This window comes from Electrona antarctica (genome assembly GCF_951216825.1).
Source record: "Electrona antarctica genome assembly, chromosome: 7".
NCBI lineage: Eukaryota > Metazoa > Chordata > Actinopteri > Myctophiformes > Myctophidae > Electrona > Electrona antarctica.
This window is the reverse complement of record NC_136812.1, coordinates 20121232-20138708: the sequence shown is the minus strand read 5'-3', so window position 1 is coordinate 20138708 and position 17477 is coordinate 20121232. Positions and strand designations below refer to the sequence as shown.

The window sequence follows — 17477 nt, the reverse complement described above, 5'->3', positions numbered from 1 at the left end:
CAAATACAGTACAATTCGGGGGTCCTTGACATGATAAGGTTGGCTAACGTTGACTGCTCCCCTGTGACACAGGAACGCTTGGCGGAGGAGAGGGCGGAGCTGGAGAGGCAGAGGGAGACGTACCAGCAGGACCTGGAGAGACTGAGGGAGTCCACCAGAGCTGTGGAGAGGGAGAAGGAACGCCTGGAGCAGCAGAAGAAGATCAAGAGGAAGACCATCGAGGTGGGGGATCTAGTCAGGGTGTCTGCAGGTTCCAAAATAGTCTTAAAATGTCTCAATTCAGACACTCTTATCCTCTCATTTTCCATTCATGTTCTTTGAGTGAACATGAGTCTTATATTCTAACCAGTATTCAAATGATCTTAAAATGTCTTCAATGTATCTTTCTGAAACATGCAGTCACCGTGTCTGGTAAAGCACTGGTAAAGTGATAAGTTAGCATTAAGCAATTATTCATAATTTATATTTTTAATATATTTTGGGGGGTTTTCTGCATTACAGTGTAGTGACCATACCAAATAGATGCCTTCATAGAGAAGCATCATTGATAACTTATTTAATTATTGGCTTGCTCACAATGATGGTACGTAGTGGAGCATGCCTTAGTCAATTTGGTTCTAATCCAAAGTGAGGAAGAGTTGGAACAGTTTACACATCATACATGTACTCAACTGTACAACAGTATCATGTGTCAAAACGTGCCTATAACCCTGACTGGTGATGAGTGGAGTAAAGATAAGAGATAATTACAAACAGGATGGTGGTGAATAGGTTGTTTTCAACCCCCACCATGTTCTCTCTCTCTCTCTGCCTCCCTGCATCTCACCTTCCTTGGTGCCTTCCTTCATTCCATCCCCTGGGCATGAATCCTGTATCCACCCTTACAACTCCCACAACCTGTTTGATAGATAGATGAGTGGACACACACACACACACACACACACACACACACACACACACACACACACACACACACACACACACACACACACACCTGCCTGAATACAATTCAAACACTGGAAACCACCTATGCAGAGAACAGTCTTTCCCTTTACCTCTTTCTCGCCTTTCCTCCCTCTCTTTCTCCTCTTACCTCCATCCCTCTCTCTCTTCCTAGCTTTATGCAGCAACAATGCGTGGCATTGTTTTTGAGTTTCATGGGAGAGGAGCCTTTATATAAAAAAAGAAAAGATCCACTGACTGTAATTTCATGCTTGGTGTTAATAGATATTTTAGAGTAGCTACAGTAAAGTTACCCAGTATCAGAGTCTTTAATGGTGCTCTCACTGGTAATGTAAGGAGAGGGAAGGGGAATTCTGTAGCCGTGAAGTTTCACCTATCTGATGTGGCATGTATACATGCATGATTCTGTGCGTGCACATGGACGCTGATGCATACATGCACACACGTGCGTATACTAGTATACGTCTACTATATACAAATGTTTTTATGCTAGGTTTGGTCTGATTCGCGTTGTCTCCATTTTGAGCATGTTGAGATGTCATCCCTAGCTCTGTGCCGTCTGCCAGAGCTACTGTTACTGGCTGACAGGCGCCTGTCCGATATATCTTATTGGACAGCGTCTCCTCCCTCTTGGCACAGAAGGCTGACTGAATGACTGAGAGATGACACAATGTAAGCCATTCAAGTCCCGACCTGCTCACAAGCCTGTGTTTGTTTGAGCAAAGCATGCATTCCACTTAGGCGTTTATGTTTATTTGCACTATTTCAAGTTAACTGTTCAACTGCTGAGCCTACCAATATGCCGGTGAAGTCTGTCCGTCTAGCAGTGTGGCTGTATTTCAAGAGCTTTTGATGATACTCACTTGGAGTCTTGACTAAGCATCACACACACACACACACACACAAACAAACATCTGACATGAATTACTGCCCCTATCCTGCCCTCATCATCTCATTACCGCAACAGGCAGGCCTTTCATTCTACCAGGAGTTTTGCCCGTAACCATTCTACGGGGGCTCCTGGAAAACTACAACTTTTGGCCTTCTGGAGTGTGCTGAATTCATTGGTTGAATTGAGCTAATATTATCGCAGGGACCCAGGTAATCCCTGGGGCAGTTTATAGGCGAATCAGATTATAGTGTAGTGTGTTTCTATGTGCCTATGACTAGACCTGACTGGTCAAATCTTATCGACAACCCCATAGGACCCCATCTCTTAGGGTTTGGGTATGTATGATTATAGAGTTCGGGCATATGCCTTGCATATGTACACAATCTGTTTTTTGGGGCACACATTCTTTTCTGCAATCGTCATCCTGGTTTCTGAAATGCTGCCCTGGTGCTGCAACCGGGGGACTTTTTTTCTTGTCTGTGGTTCCACAGCATATTTGGAGACGATTGTGGACCCCCCTTCTTTTCCCAACATCAAACGTGGTCTTTTTCATCAGCTGTGACCTCAGCATCTGCTCCAGGCTGCTTGATATCAACAGACGTTTAATCACCACCACCCTTAAGTTAAGGCTCATCAACCAACCCACAGACCCCCACCCATCATTAAAAAAAGAAAAAGAGGCCAGCCAAGGCCAGCCATGTTATGTATTTGTATGTGTGCACAAGATGTGGCAGTTGTCCCAACATGTCTTGACTTCAAAAGAACCTCGCTCTCTTTTTAAAAAGCGCTATCTCTCAACTGATCACACTTGGGTAATGTTACCACGGCACCCGCAATGGGGAGTGGTGCCGGGGTGTTTTTTTTTGTTTGTTTTTGTGTTTACTGTAACTGCCTGTGCCCACAGGGCCTGGAGAATGGGTGGAGGAAAGATAGTTGCGAAAGTGTCGGCTACACTCTTCAAGAAGGAATGTTCTCACAGTCACACAGAGCAGGGAAAGACCTGGGCTACAATTGCTCAATAAGCCTGTGGAAGGTTAAAGGTGGTATTTTGTTTTAATGCCCGGAACGGCCCGCCCAGGCAGCACGGCATGACTCGACAGACGACAAAGCCCCAGAACAGTTGCATCCTTTAGATATGCTGGTGATTTTATTCAAACCAGAGGTGGTTTGAGTCCGTCCTTCCACTCACAGGTGGAAGTCGATGTTTTAATCCTTAACTTTTCCCCCACAAGAACTTCCATTGAGGTTTTTCTTACCCAAGGCACTTAACCTCCAGTTGCTTCAGCAGAGCTCCTCTGTGGTTAACGGTAGGAGACTGTGGCTTTGTTTGGTTGCTCCCTGGTGAGAGGGCAGTGTGTGCAACTGTATGGACACACAGTTGGGCGTTGGGGAGAAAGATTTTGTCTTCTATACAAAAAAAATGCCCCGTATTAATAAAACGAACATCACAAGATCACTCCTTCAACTATGAATATCATTATATTTACCTTCACATGGTGATCTCTTACACTTTTTAGTGCTACTAGCGGTGGGGCCTGATTGAAATGACATTAATGTAGGCTCATTAATTAGCCCACGATGTAGACTTACTCTCTTTGTACTTGTACTACATAATCAGGACATATTATACCGTTGTCCCTATTATCATACTTTTTCCATGTCTCTTTTCTAGTCATATGACTATATTTTGTCATTTGCAAATGGTTGTAGCTTGTACGTTCTTTCTTTATTTACAAATTTGCACTTTGCTTGTCTTGTGGTGGTTGGGAAGTAAGGTTCATACTCCATTGAGATCCCTAAAAGTTGGTTTGGAACTAGAACCAAAATAGACTTCTTCTTGGAAACCAAAGTGGGCGTGTCACTATTCGGGTTGGAAGATGCAGATGTGATATAAACCATTATAAAAGAATGGAGTTTTAGAACCAAAGAAAAAGGGGCCTGCTGGGGCCTGGGTTTCAGTTAGAACTAGAAAAAGTGCCCTTCTGGGCACAGGTCTCCACCAGGAGGATAGGACTGTGTGAGATGTTTGGCAAAATGTTTAGGAGTAATATAAACATTTTGTGTTTTGTGTTTTTTGCAACAATTTTCATCATTTTGTTGAGGAAATGCAGAGCCAGATCACTCATAGCATCTCTGAGGATATAATTCTGGATGAGCAGGACATGTGCAGCAATTTGAACGAAACGGGCCACTCCTGAAAACTTTGGAAGGCAATGTTAGCCAATCAGTGTAGAATCTGAGAAATCCAGCAGACTCGTCTTGAACACATGACTACAGAGATCATGTGTACCGATTTGCGTGAGATTTGGATGAAATCTGTGCGACTAACATGTAAGCAATGTGTTTTGCAGAAATCGGCCTCATGGTGGCGCTATAACCGGCAGATGTGGAGGGATGCAGGGACAATGTTTTTCCATGGCCTCTAGGGAGTGCGCATACATAAGTTGTATACAGATTGATGCAGTTATAGCTAAAAACAGGAATTGGCCTGTTATAGCGCCACCATGAGGCTGATTTGGAAAAAAATGAGTGGCATGTCGTCCTCCGCCTAGTGGAAATGTGCGTGTATATTTTCCCGGAAATTGCACACTGTTTGTGATTTGTGGCATTTTGTTCGAAACAGACCAATCATGTGAGCTTTGGAAGCCAATCTTAGCCAATCAGGATGGAAGATGGGAAATGGTGCAGATCCGTGTTGATCACATGACTATGGAGATAGTGTATACCGAATTGTTTCATGTATGGATAAAATGTGTACGAGTAATCTACAGAAATGTGTTTTGCCTAAATCGGCCTCATGGTGGCGCTATAACAGGCCGTTGAAGAATATTTGGGGCAGAGGTTCGTCGTTGGCATCCAGGGAGTGTGTGTGCACAGTTTGGCATGGATTGGGCCAACGGTGCCGGAGATTAGCTGGTAACAGACGGAAGGAAGGAAGGACGGACACACACACTCACTCACTCACTCACTCACTCACACACGGACGGACGGAGTACAAAACATACTCTCTCCCCATGCCTTCGGCCTGGTGGAGACAATAAACACATGACATAATGCTCAGGTTTATTTAATATTATATATGTACACAATATAATAAACAGTCATGCCATTGCGGAGCAACAGCACAACCACAGACCGCAGATTGGGGACCATTGCCCAAGCTGACTGATGATCTGACTGTGTTCCTGTTCCTGTGTGAGACGGTGTTAATTTTGTAGACTAAACAATTTCAGATGATTGAATAGGACTACAACTAAATGGTGTGTTCAATGACTAAGACTGAATCATAATTTGCTGTCAAAATGAACACCGGTGTGAGAAACCCTCTGAGTAGTTCTTAACCCTTGACACATACACAATGTAGACACACTTAGACCCTGGTGAATCATTTCCTGTTATGTGGAGTCAGACTCTGAACAGATCATGTATCCCGAGGGGAGCCATTCTCTCCACACTTTATGTACCGTGTCGCTACAGTAATTCTACCTCTAGGCTAACCAATACTACACTTAACCAAGTCATACCTGGGTCAGTATGAGTGTACAAATTGTGTGTTTCACACTTCCTAGTCATAGCATGACATACTCAACTGAACAAACTGCAGCCAGTGTTGGAAGTCACTCAGCTTTTTTTCATACTGATAAATCACAAACTGTCTGCAGACTCACTCTGCACGCCCTTTGAGCTAAGACTTGAGACACTACAGTAGAGTAGGTGTAGGCCTACTTGCTGATCTAAATGAGTGCTGTGCTGCTGTGCTCCATGGTGCACTGCAGAGGGTCATTCAATAACACACATCCTTTGTCATGTTGAGATTTCCCCAAAATAACCACTCCACAGCCCAACACTCCATTAAGGTTTCACAGCCAGCGTCCTTTCCCATGGCGTCTATTGTGTACCAGGCAACACATTGTGGACGCTAAGCTGTTTGTATATGCTGATACAGGGCGGCGTATCCAGGCAGTTTTGACGATGAGAGGAACCTTAGCTGTATAATTAGCCGACCCAAGCTTGTCATTAATGGAGGCCTCTGGAAGGCAGCCAGTGCTAATTGTTTATGTGCTGTCAGTCAGGGCTCTTTGTGCTCCCTGGCTTCCGCACAGTTACTGCCCTGGAAACCTGCTGTTTATGCTGCTTAATGCTGTGCACCTCACGCTGGGAACAATAGAACATCTGTGTGCCAAGATTAGTGACTATTGGAGGAGAGGGAGGAAGAAATAAGGGGATGTGAGGGAGCTATGGACTGGACAGGTTTCCCAAAACGGGGGCCCCTTCTCCGCCCTAGGCTACACTGTTGTGCCTCAGCAACAGCTGAGGGAAGTCCCAATCTACAGTATATACACACACACACACACACACACACACACACACAGAGTTATAGCTGGCTGTCTGTGATACATTGTGTCATGTGTACCTTGTCCTCTGCAGGAAGTAGTATGTACACACTACACAGTCATCAGTCATCAGCACTGGAGGTCGACTTTTATCCGTCCGACTTTTGTTTCAGTAATTAACACGGAAGCCATTTGCTCTCACTTCACATTCGTGGGGATGGGAAACCCCACCTAATATATTTATTTGTATTGAGGTTTCACAACAATGTCACAAAGAGCTTGTATAAGTAAAATGGTAATACACATAAAATGAAGTGCAATGAAACGGCATAATGCAAATATACACAATGGCAATAACCAGGGATACCAAAACAATGGTCTAATGTGGTCTAATATTTAAAAAATATATATAAAAGAAATAAGCAGAGAAAAACGTTCTTGGCAGTGTGCACAAGACATTGGCCACTGATCCGTCCAGCAGTTTGCGAGATTAGCCCTCACGCATCTCACAACTCGCACACAGACCCTCTCCTAGAGAGCTTGGCTCTCTTGGAGCCATGCTGTAAAACTGCAATGATAAACAAGCAATAAACATATAAGAACTGAATTATACTGGGCAATAGAAACCATTTTGAACCTTTAAATTACAGTTTTGACTTTATTAGTGTAAAGATGAAAGGATATATAATGACCATGCTGATAAGATAAAAATACAAATCAGTAGGACAGATTTATGGAGCTGTTGCAGGTGACCTTGTTTTCATGGCATGGCTGTCTATGTGTGTGTGTACGTTCACACACATTGTCAGTAGGCCACAAAAGTATCTCCACATTTCTTTTCACATACAGTATGTTTTATACTTAACATTATTTAACATTCGTTTTATAAGTCAATGGCCAATGGGGCTGTGATCATGCTGAAACCGTGCCCAGATTTGGAGTCATACGTCATAGATATGTCAGACCACTGACTCATAGAACACTGGTCACATGAAGACGGAGAGCCACATTGGAGCCATGCTGTTTCTATGTGGATCCAGAGAGACGCATCATTCATTTCCTAGTAGTTTCTAATTTATGAGAATTCTGTTTTTGAGGGGCTGTTTTTTGGCCCCTCCAATGTCTGGCTTTTGAAATGACGTCATATTGCAGCCAAGTCTATGGACTTTTAATGTTTGTTCAGAGAACATTTAACAAACAGAGTAGCAGCCAAGTCTATGGACTTCCCTCCCGTTACCATAGGCAGGATCGTGAGGCCAGTGTAATGCGCGAAATTAGCAAAGAAGAGCCTAAACATAATCAAAATGAATGTTCTTCCAAAACTACTATATTATACTACTACTGTTCTAATTTCATTTGGGGCAATAGACGACACAGATTACGTTTTACTTTATATTTACCATATGACAGAGGGGGACTTAAACTTCCAAATATTAAAAAGTTAAGGAAACAAACAAGCAACCCTTTCGTACTAAATAGTCAATGTGTGGCACAATACTAGATAAATGATGGGGGAAACCAGTGTGTCGTTGTCACAGTTTAGCCCAATATGGGGAAATGACCTATTTAAACCAGGAATAACAGACCAGGGGTTCTGCCTTTGGGCTAATAAAGGTCTAACTAAAATAGGAGATATGTTCCAAGATGGAAATCTGATGACATTTGAACAAATGCGTACAAAATTTGATCTTTCAAATAGCCATTTTTTCAAGTATTTACAGTTAAGAAACTTTATAAGAGCATTTGGTAACCAAGCATTGATTACTCCATTTCTTTCGGGAATGGAGAAACTTATATCTGATCATTGTTATAGTAAAGGGCGTATCTCCGTGATATATGACATGCTGGTTTCCAATTCATCTGAAAGCTCTAATGATAGACTGAGTGAGGGCTTGGAAGGAAGATGATACAAGATGATATATCCTTGGTTGACTGGGGTGCCATATGTGCGGAAGTACACAGACAAACTGCAAATACTAGATTAAGATTGCTACAATGTAACTGCTTGATATAACACCAGCTAAATCAGTTCAATGAAAATATTCCAGATACTTGTAAAATGTGAGCAGTCAAAGGGCACACTTTTTCACTGTATGTGGGAATGCAGAGAGATTGTGGCATTTTGGAGTGAGATCTTACAAATACTTTATAGAATGCTGATGTAAGGATACCATTGGATCCAAAACTCTGCATATTGGGATTGTACCCGGTAACCCTGGTCATACCAAGGAATAAACAAATTCTTATAGATATGTCACTACTCCATGCAAAGCTCTAACATGGAAAAACACTCAGAGACCACGAGCAAGCCAATGGCTCAGGGAAATGAGCAGCTGTTGTGCTATGGAAAGGATAACTTATATTTTGAAGAAAAAAAGTGAAATGTATGAGGAAGTCTGGGGACCTTTCACCCAACTCTCAACGAATGTTTATGTGTTGAATATGCTTCGTAATGATAATGGAAATGCCTCATAAACTGTAGTGATCTTATGGACACTCATACATCTCACCTGTGAGGACCTATACTCATTTATCTGCTTAAATATATTGACTTCTGCTAAATGTTTTGTTTATCGTCGTTGTTTGTTGTCGTTTTGTTTTTAGTTTCTTGGTCTGCTTTATTGATCCTCAGTTTTATGTTTTATCATGCTCCCAACATGGTACTTTATCGGATAAAGTTTATCCCATTCTGAGTAAAAAAAACTCTAATAACGTGTGCGCGGGTGTATGCACAGACGTGTGCACCGAGGATTCGGATGTAGCCTATTTCTACCATGTGAGTAAAAAAAATATTTTTAAAGCTAGATTAATGCTCTTTAATCAAATATCGTAATCTCGTGATTGGTATATATGGATTAAGTATCTATTCGCGAGTTATCTCGAGGTTGGCATAGGTTGGCGTTTTTAACGCCTTAACTTTTTTTTTTTTTTACTTTTTTTTTTTCAATCTTATAAAATAAAATGAAAAAAAAATATATGTTGGCGGTTGCTGAACTATCGGCGCCCCCTGCTGGCCGGGAATGAGTAGTAGTAGCCAAGTCTATGGACTTTAAATGTTTGTTTAGAGCCCTTTTAGTTTTAACAAACGAGTAGCAGCCAAGTCTATGAACTTTTAATTTGTTTACAGCACTTTCAATAAACATTACCAGGCACTCCTCACTTCACATGAGTGTGATTTTTTTTTTTTAATTAATAGATTATAATTGTTTTGTACTATGCATACCCCCCCCAATGCATTTCATATCAACGGTCTCAAATGGTGCTTTGCATGGCTAATCCAATCAAATATTTATGGATGTTCTCCAAATGGTAATATACAGTGCTCTAAATGACTGATGTCTGTTTGATCTCCAGATTAACATTTTACCAAGAAGGTAATTAGATGGACAATACAGTGAGTTACTTTATCCACTGATGTCATAAGAGCCCTTCATTTGTTTATTTAAACGCTTAGTTAGTTAGACACACCTTTTATGTGTGCAGGGACTATGAAGGGTTTATATTTCATGTTTTTGTGTGTGCTTGTCCCAAAGCGCCTCTTGGAGCACTTGAAAAGGCTGTACCAAACTGTGTGCTCAGCAGAAAGAGAAGCATGTGTTTCTGATTCCCTTTTTTATCCCGTAAATACAATGTGCCTCAACAGATTGTGTTTCGTTAATGGCATAGCGGTACACATGCACAGATTTATTGTGTGTGTATGTGTCGTCTGTGCTGAGCTCAGCCACTCTTTAGATGTTGTTCAAAGTTTATTTTTTTTCTTCTAAAACATGCTCTCATGCACAGGCCGCCACACACACACACACACACACACACACACACACGGTTCCACTTGAACTCAAATCCCTAACTCAAATCTGACCACAAAATAAGGATAATTACAGTGGAGAGTTGGGAAGCCATCCTTTGTGAACTTTGAATAGTAAATCCAAAGCCTCGTATGATGTAGTTTAGTTTGCAACCATTGAAGACACAACATGTGACCTCCCCCGCCCCCAACACAAGTGTTAGTCCGGGGATGTAGTTGGGGGCGCAGCCCCAACTACATGCACACTTGGGACCAAATATGCTAATATGTTTGGGGAAAATCATCTTCATCCGTCCCTGCCTGAGAACATTTCAGATTGATTGGTCTACCCAGTGAGGAACATAGCCAGCTTTCTGTGTCTGTGTGTACCACGGAATTGAGGATAAAAGAAAATCACACCCGTGTGAAGTGAGGGGTGTTCTTATCATCATACATCATCTCATTCTGGCCAATTCGAATATGCGTCCTCACCTTCGTCTACAATGTTTGTGTTTCCGCAATGTTTGTGTTTACACAAACACTCAAAACTGACCATTATCAATGGCATTTAATGTTTGTGTTGGGACAATGACGTAAAACTGGCCATTCATTATCAATGGCATTTAATGTTTGTGTTGGGACAATGACGTAAAACTGGCCATTCATTATCAATGGCATTTAATGTTTGTGTTAGGACGATGTTTGTTTACACTCACCCTCAAAGCTGTGCATAGGAGGGGCTAGCGCCCATCAAAAATGAAGACAGAAAAGTGGGGACGCCAATTGTGATTGTCCAGAATGTGATGTATGACGATAAGAGCGCCCCTCCCTTCACACGAGTGTGATTTTTCTGTATTTTGTAGTAGTTTTAACAAATGTATAATCTGTTACTCCCTCCCATCTATTGTCCTAGGTGGCTCCTCTGTCGGGCAGTCTGAACGGGGAGCTAATGCTATCCTCTGGGCTGGGCATTGGTGGGGGTCTCTCCTCCAGCTCCAGCACTGGCTCTGACCTGCATCTTGTGCCCCAGAAGCCCCTGGTGCGCTCCAGCCTCTCTGTGGCGCCGGCAGACTACCTGGAGCGCCCCGAGGTGTCGTTGCGACGTGAGGCGGGCGGCGGCGGGGGCTCTGCCGCCACGTTGCCCGTGAAGACGGAGGTTCCTCTGCATCTCTTCAGCACCACCAACCAGCAGCACAAGCAGCTGGGGGTGCAGCAGCAGATCCCCACCAAGCTGGCAGCCCTCAGCAGAGGCAAGGAGAAGGGAGGCAAGACTGGGAAGGCATCGCATCGTACCGACAGCACTGGTGAGTGTGTGTGTGTGTGTGTGTGTGTGCGCGCGTGTGATCAGACTTGACAGCTAGGCAGAAGCAGGGTGGTGAGAAATGACTGAAAGGGCACAGGTTCAATTCCCCTTGTGTTCTTGAGCAAGATCATAACTACAGCCCAATGGCTGTAGTTATATTACTGTAATGGTACCTGTTAAATATTAAAATCCAGCTTACCATGCTCTCTCTGACTCTTTTTGTGGTCTGTTTTGTTTACTCCTTCCTTCTTTCCTGCTGTCCGTCCTTCCTTCCTACCTTCCTTTCATAGCCTCTGTGGACATGAAGCAGATGCTGTCGTTGAAGCTGTCAGCCAGAGAGGACAGCACACTGAAGGCCAAGCGCTCCATCAGTCCCCACCAGCAGCTCCCCCACTCCCACTCCCACCATCACCTCACAGGTAGTGCAATTATACGCACAGACACAATCTCCACCCATCTGTCCTAAATTAGGATAAGACACACACACACACACACACACAACTCCTGGGAAAACCTAGACCCACCCAGGCGCATTCCCTGTGTAAAGCTTAGCTCCATGCCAAGCCTCGCCCTGTGTAAACACCTCCTGATGTTCCACATGCTTCCCTCAGACTAATGGCCCTTGTCACTGATGGCACAAGGCTTTTTTGCACTTTGAAGTAAATCCCTGCACAAATACCATTTGCTAAAAGAATCGATGTGCCTTGTGGCTGTGAGGTTAAACGAGGCCGATTGTATGAATCAAGCAGAAAAGAATCATGTTTATAATAGTGTCTCTGCTAACAAAGTTACCTTCAGCCGTCTGATGGATTATCTGTTCACTGTTTCCCTTAAGTGTGTTTATTGTAAATGTCAGAGCAATTTTTCATCTCCACTGAAACAAATTCCCTACCCTGGCTGTGTTTTACAAACGGAGGATTTCTCCTCTCTCTGTCTTCCAGATCAAATCAACCTATCAGACAACAGCGGAGCGGACAGCCAGTCCTCCACCACCACCGTTATCAGCTGCCACCCTTCAAGTAACCAGAAGCCCCCCATGCCCCCTAGTCAACCCACTGCCCCTGTCCCCATCCATTCTTCCCAGAGCCCCAGCTCCATGTATTTCCAACCCCAGGGCCTTAGTCCTAATACCCAGTCTCTGTCCGAGGGCCAGCTCCATATCCAGGGGCACAGCCTCAGCCTACCATCTCCCTACAGGATCCCTGCAGAGGAGCTAAACAAGGAGGACGTCATCTTCTTTTAACCTTCACTCTGATCAGCTGCTGTTCATAAAACCAGGATGTTGTCTGGGCCGGCGCTTCTACAAAACTGGCCCCTGATCAATAAGTCTAGTCCAAGAAGCCTGTGGCAGCCTGATGGGTGAGATGGTAAGGGTATGTAGCCATAAAATGGTGACCTACATCTGCACGAGGGTGGGTTTTCTGGGGTTTGTTCGAGTAACTTAGCCAGAGTTTCCATGGTCCATGGCAAGGACCAAAGGACACACCTTTATTGGCAGAACTTTAGAAGCACACAAACTACACAGAAAAACATCATTACATTTTTTTTTAATGTGCTATTTTAGAAGTAGACTATTCCTTAGTAGTAGGATCACTGATTGTAGCTTTTGCTATCACATCATTTTTACATGACATTTTTTTAAACTGGGTGTCGGAAACTCGACTAACATACAGGAGAAAACTGACAAGATGAAGGCTTTTTAAAACGCATAATAAAGTTATACTGAATCCAAAGACGCTAGCCCAGAGAGCTGAAGTGATATATCCTGACGTGCATTTCAGACAGGTTAGTGGAGGCAAGGAGACGTGAGTGCCTCTGTGTGTCCAATGGACCTCCAGTCAACACAAAGTGAAGGAACTAGAGCAGGGAGCCAGAAGGAATCAAACGTATTGCATGAAGACTCGCATTGATGTTTGAGAGTGGTTTCTTTTGCACAGAGTACATACTCCATTCTAGACAAATGAATGAACTTGGATGGGGGCAAGCAATAGAGGTATAGCTTGTCTGTGCAGTTGTCGTCATGAGGGTTCATTTTATTTCTAAATGATGTCATTCTTATTGCTGAAGAGTGAAACACTGGACTGCAGCTTTTAGACATTCTTATTGCTGAAGAGTGAAACACTTGACTGCAGCTCTTAGCAGTGTCATTTGTGAAGTCACTTGAAATGTAAAACGGTACAATTCCTGAACCAAATCCAAGTATCAAAATTAACAAAGCACCTGTTGCTACAACAAGTTCTGTTTATATGATGCATTGTATGCTTGTAAACTGTAGGAGTGCAATGGCTTTTTGAATGCTTCAGTTTTCTAATCTAGAGTGTTACTCTCCCCGGATTAATTGAAGGAAGAAGGAAGTCTAATTATGGGAATAAAGCATGAGTAAAACACAAAGGTAAATAAAGGTAATAAATGTTCATATAGTTGTTCATATAGTTGTTGCAGAAACAATATGTTATGGAGATGTATGATATAATTTTTTTGAGTTTGAGACATGGGCATCGTATCCTCCTCTTGGTCTCAGAACATCCACATAGCCTCAGGACAAACAATGAGGCTCATCTCTTGTAGATAATTGAAACATTTAAAAGTATAGTATATTCCCCAAGCCAAACAAATGCAGTTGACTTCAGTCAAGCCCCAAGGTTTTGTCGACAATTCTTGAAGGTTTATGCCATTAGAACAGATCTGGCTGACTTGACAAACTACACATCACTAGGCATATTTCAGAGATTTGTACTTGATGTGTCAGTGTAGACTGAGGCCCCAAGGCCTCGTGGACACTCATTGAGTTTTAGTGCGCTTGGCGATGACATTTCATTAACTGGGTCTTACATCTTCAAAAGGGTTTCTTCCACACACATGTCTCTGTCTGACAGACAGCTGTTTTAACTCAGAGGAGAGCAGTGGGCATACGAGTAATATGTAATAGTAATATGGCCCCTTTTTATTTGCGTACATCACCAGCCAGTGTAGATATTTATAAATAACAACGCGGAAAAGTCGGCATGTTAGAGAAAGGGTGACATTATGGACAGAAATAATTTGTCAAGACATTTTGGCTTTTAGTTTCACCTCACGGCTAACTTTTGAGTTTGTCCAAATAGATATGGTACTTAAGCCATGATCACCATCTTGTGTGAACTAGAACAGCTCCTTGAGGTAATTCTGTCAACCCTGTATTTATGTATATTATGTACATAGTGATTTATTGGGAATTGGTCATGTCTCTTTACATGTGTATGGAGATATTAAGGTCAGGGCTTTTCATCATCAATTCTGATACAACTTTTGGCCAAAAGTCCATGTGTCCATGCGCATACAGTACATGTTTATATAATGCGTAGATTCATCATCGGTCAGGGATGTGTTAGTTTGTACAGTACCATATCCCTAGGATAGACTGTAATGATGGTTTGTGACCCAACCACCACCACATGCCAATGCCGAATGAATTTAAAATGAAGGTACTACGTATTTAATGTGCACTCTCGGTGCACTCTCCATTGTCTCCGTACTCTCTTTGTAACGACACTGATGTCTGACCAATATTTTGTAGCAGTGATGTATCTTAATTCCAATTAATTAACCAAAGAGACTATTGACTGAATGAATTCTGTTTTCTTACTGTACTCCAATATTATGAAGGGTTAATGTTACTGTGATGATAATAGGGTACAAGTGTAGCACCGTTGCTTTCATATTCCTCACACCAGCTCTTACCCTGCTTCGGGTCTTAATTGGGGACATCAATATTATCTGAATATTGATGTTGTGCATGTAAAGGTACACTTGTTTGTGTTGCAGGAAAGTCTCTGAAATGTAGGTCTCTTTAAAGTGAGCTTCCGTAAAATACAAAATAAACTGTTCCAAAAAAATAAATAAATGGAGACGCAGGTATGACGACTCATATGAGAGCACTTTATGAAAATCCACTCCCAGGAAAAGGACCTAAATCTGGATGACATTTGGACAAGCTAAGGTTACAGGAAATCAGAAGTCTACTGTATATTGGTATAACTGTTGTTTAGTAACAAATTCTAGTCTTATTGGTAGAACTGTTGTTTAGTAACACTCCAGTCTTTATTGGTATAACTGTTGTATAGTAAACTCCAGTCTTAAATGTCCTGTACGGTTGCTGTACTGAACCACTTAAACTTGTGCTGTGTCTTAAACTTGGGAGCCAGTCAGTCATATTACTGTACGTGAGTGTATACGTTTGTTCGAGTGAATATTCTGGGTTTGCTGTTCACACACTGGGACATTCTTAGTTGACTTTCAGTTGTGTGTGTATTCCACACACCACCTACACACATACTGACTTATCTTTGGACCTGTAACGTGTAAATAACCGTGATCATGTTTGTTTCCTCTGCCAATTTACACTAGTCACTTTTGGATAGTAGCATACTTGAAGGGGGAAAATGAATGTTTAAAATGCATATTATTGTGTATTGTGAACTTTTATTTACCGAGAGCTGTTTAATGATGTTTGTAGCACACGGAGATGAGGATGATGATTTTTTTACTGCAAGACATTAGAGAAAACCTGTGGACAGAAAACTGCTGCCTTAGAGAAATCAGATTTTTAGTAATAAAATGTCTTAAACATAATTTGTCCTCTGGCTCTATTGCTGTCCGAGTCTCTATTTTTACATTCCTGGTTGGAACGATTTTTCACTTGGGTTATTAAGGCAAGACATGCAATGAATATTCCCATGTAAGCAGACGTGCATTTTTAGCAGGATTTTCTTTCGACAACCACATGTGCATGCAGCATATAATAATGGCACATTATTGTTTATCCCCTTCATTCATTCTCATTTAAATAATCCTGACCACCCATTTAGCCACAACCATAGGTATTTCTCTGTCTCAATGTGCAATAGAGGCCCTTATTATTGACCCTGTGTTTAGACTGACTAATGGCAGTCTATTGCCAGACAAAGGTCTATTTTCAGGTGCTGTGGCTGGGGCCGTTCATCCCTCTGTAACCCGCTGTAACAGCAGGGCAGCCAGTTCCTGTGTTATTGTTATTCTGACTGGGAAGATACTACAGTAGTGGTCAGTTTTATTGTCTGCCGTCATTAGTGGCTTTCCGCTGTCTCCTCGTAACAATCATTTTTTCCAGGCTGCTATAGTATGCCCTGTGGAGGGATGGTAGCTTTTGAATTTGCCATTGTTTCTGTCAATTCCGCCACACTGTCTCCCTCAGTCTAGCAAGTCTCTCCCTTAACCTCCTTAACAGAGCTCAGAGGAATAACAGTGCTGTTTGTAGGAAGTTGGGAGTCATGACTATTTATTCCATGTCAGAGATTTTTCTCACCATAAAGCTAAAACAAATACAATATGTTACAGAGACAGTCACACAGACCTCCCTGTAACTATATTCAAGTCAAATACCAATCCAGACCGGCCATTTGAGATAATTAACCTACCTACTTTAACAAACCATTGCAAGTTTCAAAACCCACTCATTGATCACCACATGATCATATGCCAATAATACTATTATTTATCAACCCTAGCCCCCAGCAGCCTACAAACTCTTTGGAACCCTAGTTGGAGAAATGTCCTGCCTGTGTGCATATCTTCTCCACTGATGGCCTGTATGTTTTACTGCTCCTAAAAGGGACACAAAGACCTTCTGTGTTATAAAGACACAAAGCAGACTATTCGTCTTCCTCTGCAAATACCCAAGGTGATTATAAAGAGATAGCCAGCAGTAAAACATGTCTCCCAGACAGGCCGACTTAAGTCTTGAGTTGAGTTGTACAAACTCACACTTATGTAATCACCTTGGCTGGCTTGGAAGGAAGTTTTGTTCCAGATAACGCATCATTTGACTTTTCTGGTTGAGGCTTTTTATCTGAAACAGGCCTGTAGGACAAATACAATACAGTTCTGTAACCTACAATAAATGTTTGTTATGGAGTGTGTTGCCCCAGCAACAGGGTTATATAGCAAAGATGCTTTATTTTATGAGCAGTAGCCTGCCGCTGGGTTCATAGTTCTGCTATGAATGAATAAGATGCATTGTTCCTTCAACCAGCTCCCTTCATCTTCCATTCTGAATCGACAATGGAGATCCCTGAGCAGGCCAGGACAACACTGGAAAGGCTTCTGCAGCAAAGGCCCATGCCAGGTAGGAAATCAGATCAGATGTATACCATATTGTTCCACTTCCACCAGAACGCCTCGGGT

The 17477-nt window shown here is 42.4% G+C and overlaps 1 protein-coding gene across 6 annotated transcripts in view; it reads left to right on the top strand.

Annotated features, from left to right (window-relative positions):
* arhgef18b (rho/rac guanine nucleotide exchange factor (GEF) 18b) overlaps positions 1-15887 on the top strand; it is a 46626-nt gene extending 30739 nt beyond the window's left edge. For all 6 annotated transcript variants that reach the window (XM_079505102.1, XM_079505099.1, XM_079505101.1 and 3 more), the window contains 4 exons: positions 73-222; positions 10887-11277; positions 11567-11695; positions 12218-15887. In XM_079505102.1, the coding sequence (XP_079361228.1) occupies positions 73-222; positions 10887-11277; positions 11567-11695; positions 12218-12519 (972 nt within the window). In that variant the 3' untranslated portion in view covers positions 12520-15887. The remainder of the gene's footprint in view (positions 1-72; positions 223-10886; positions 11278-11566; positions 11696-12217) is intronic.
* Positions 15888-17477: the final 1590 nt, after the last annotated feature.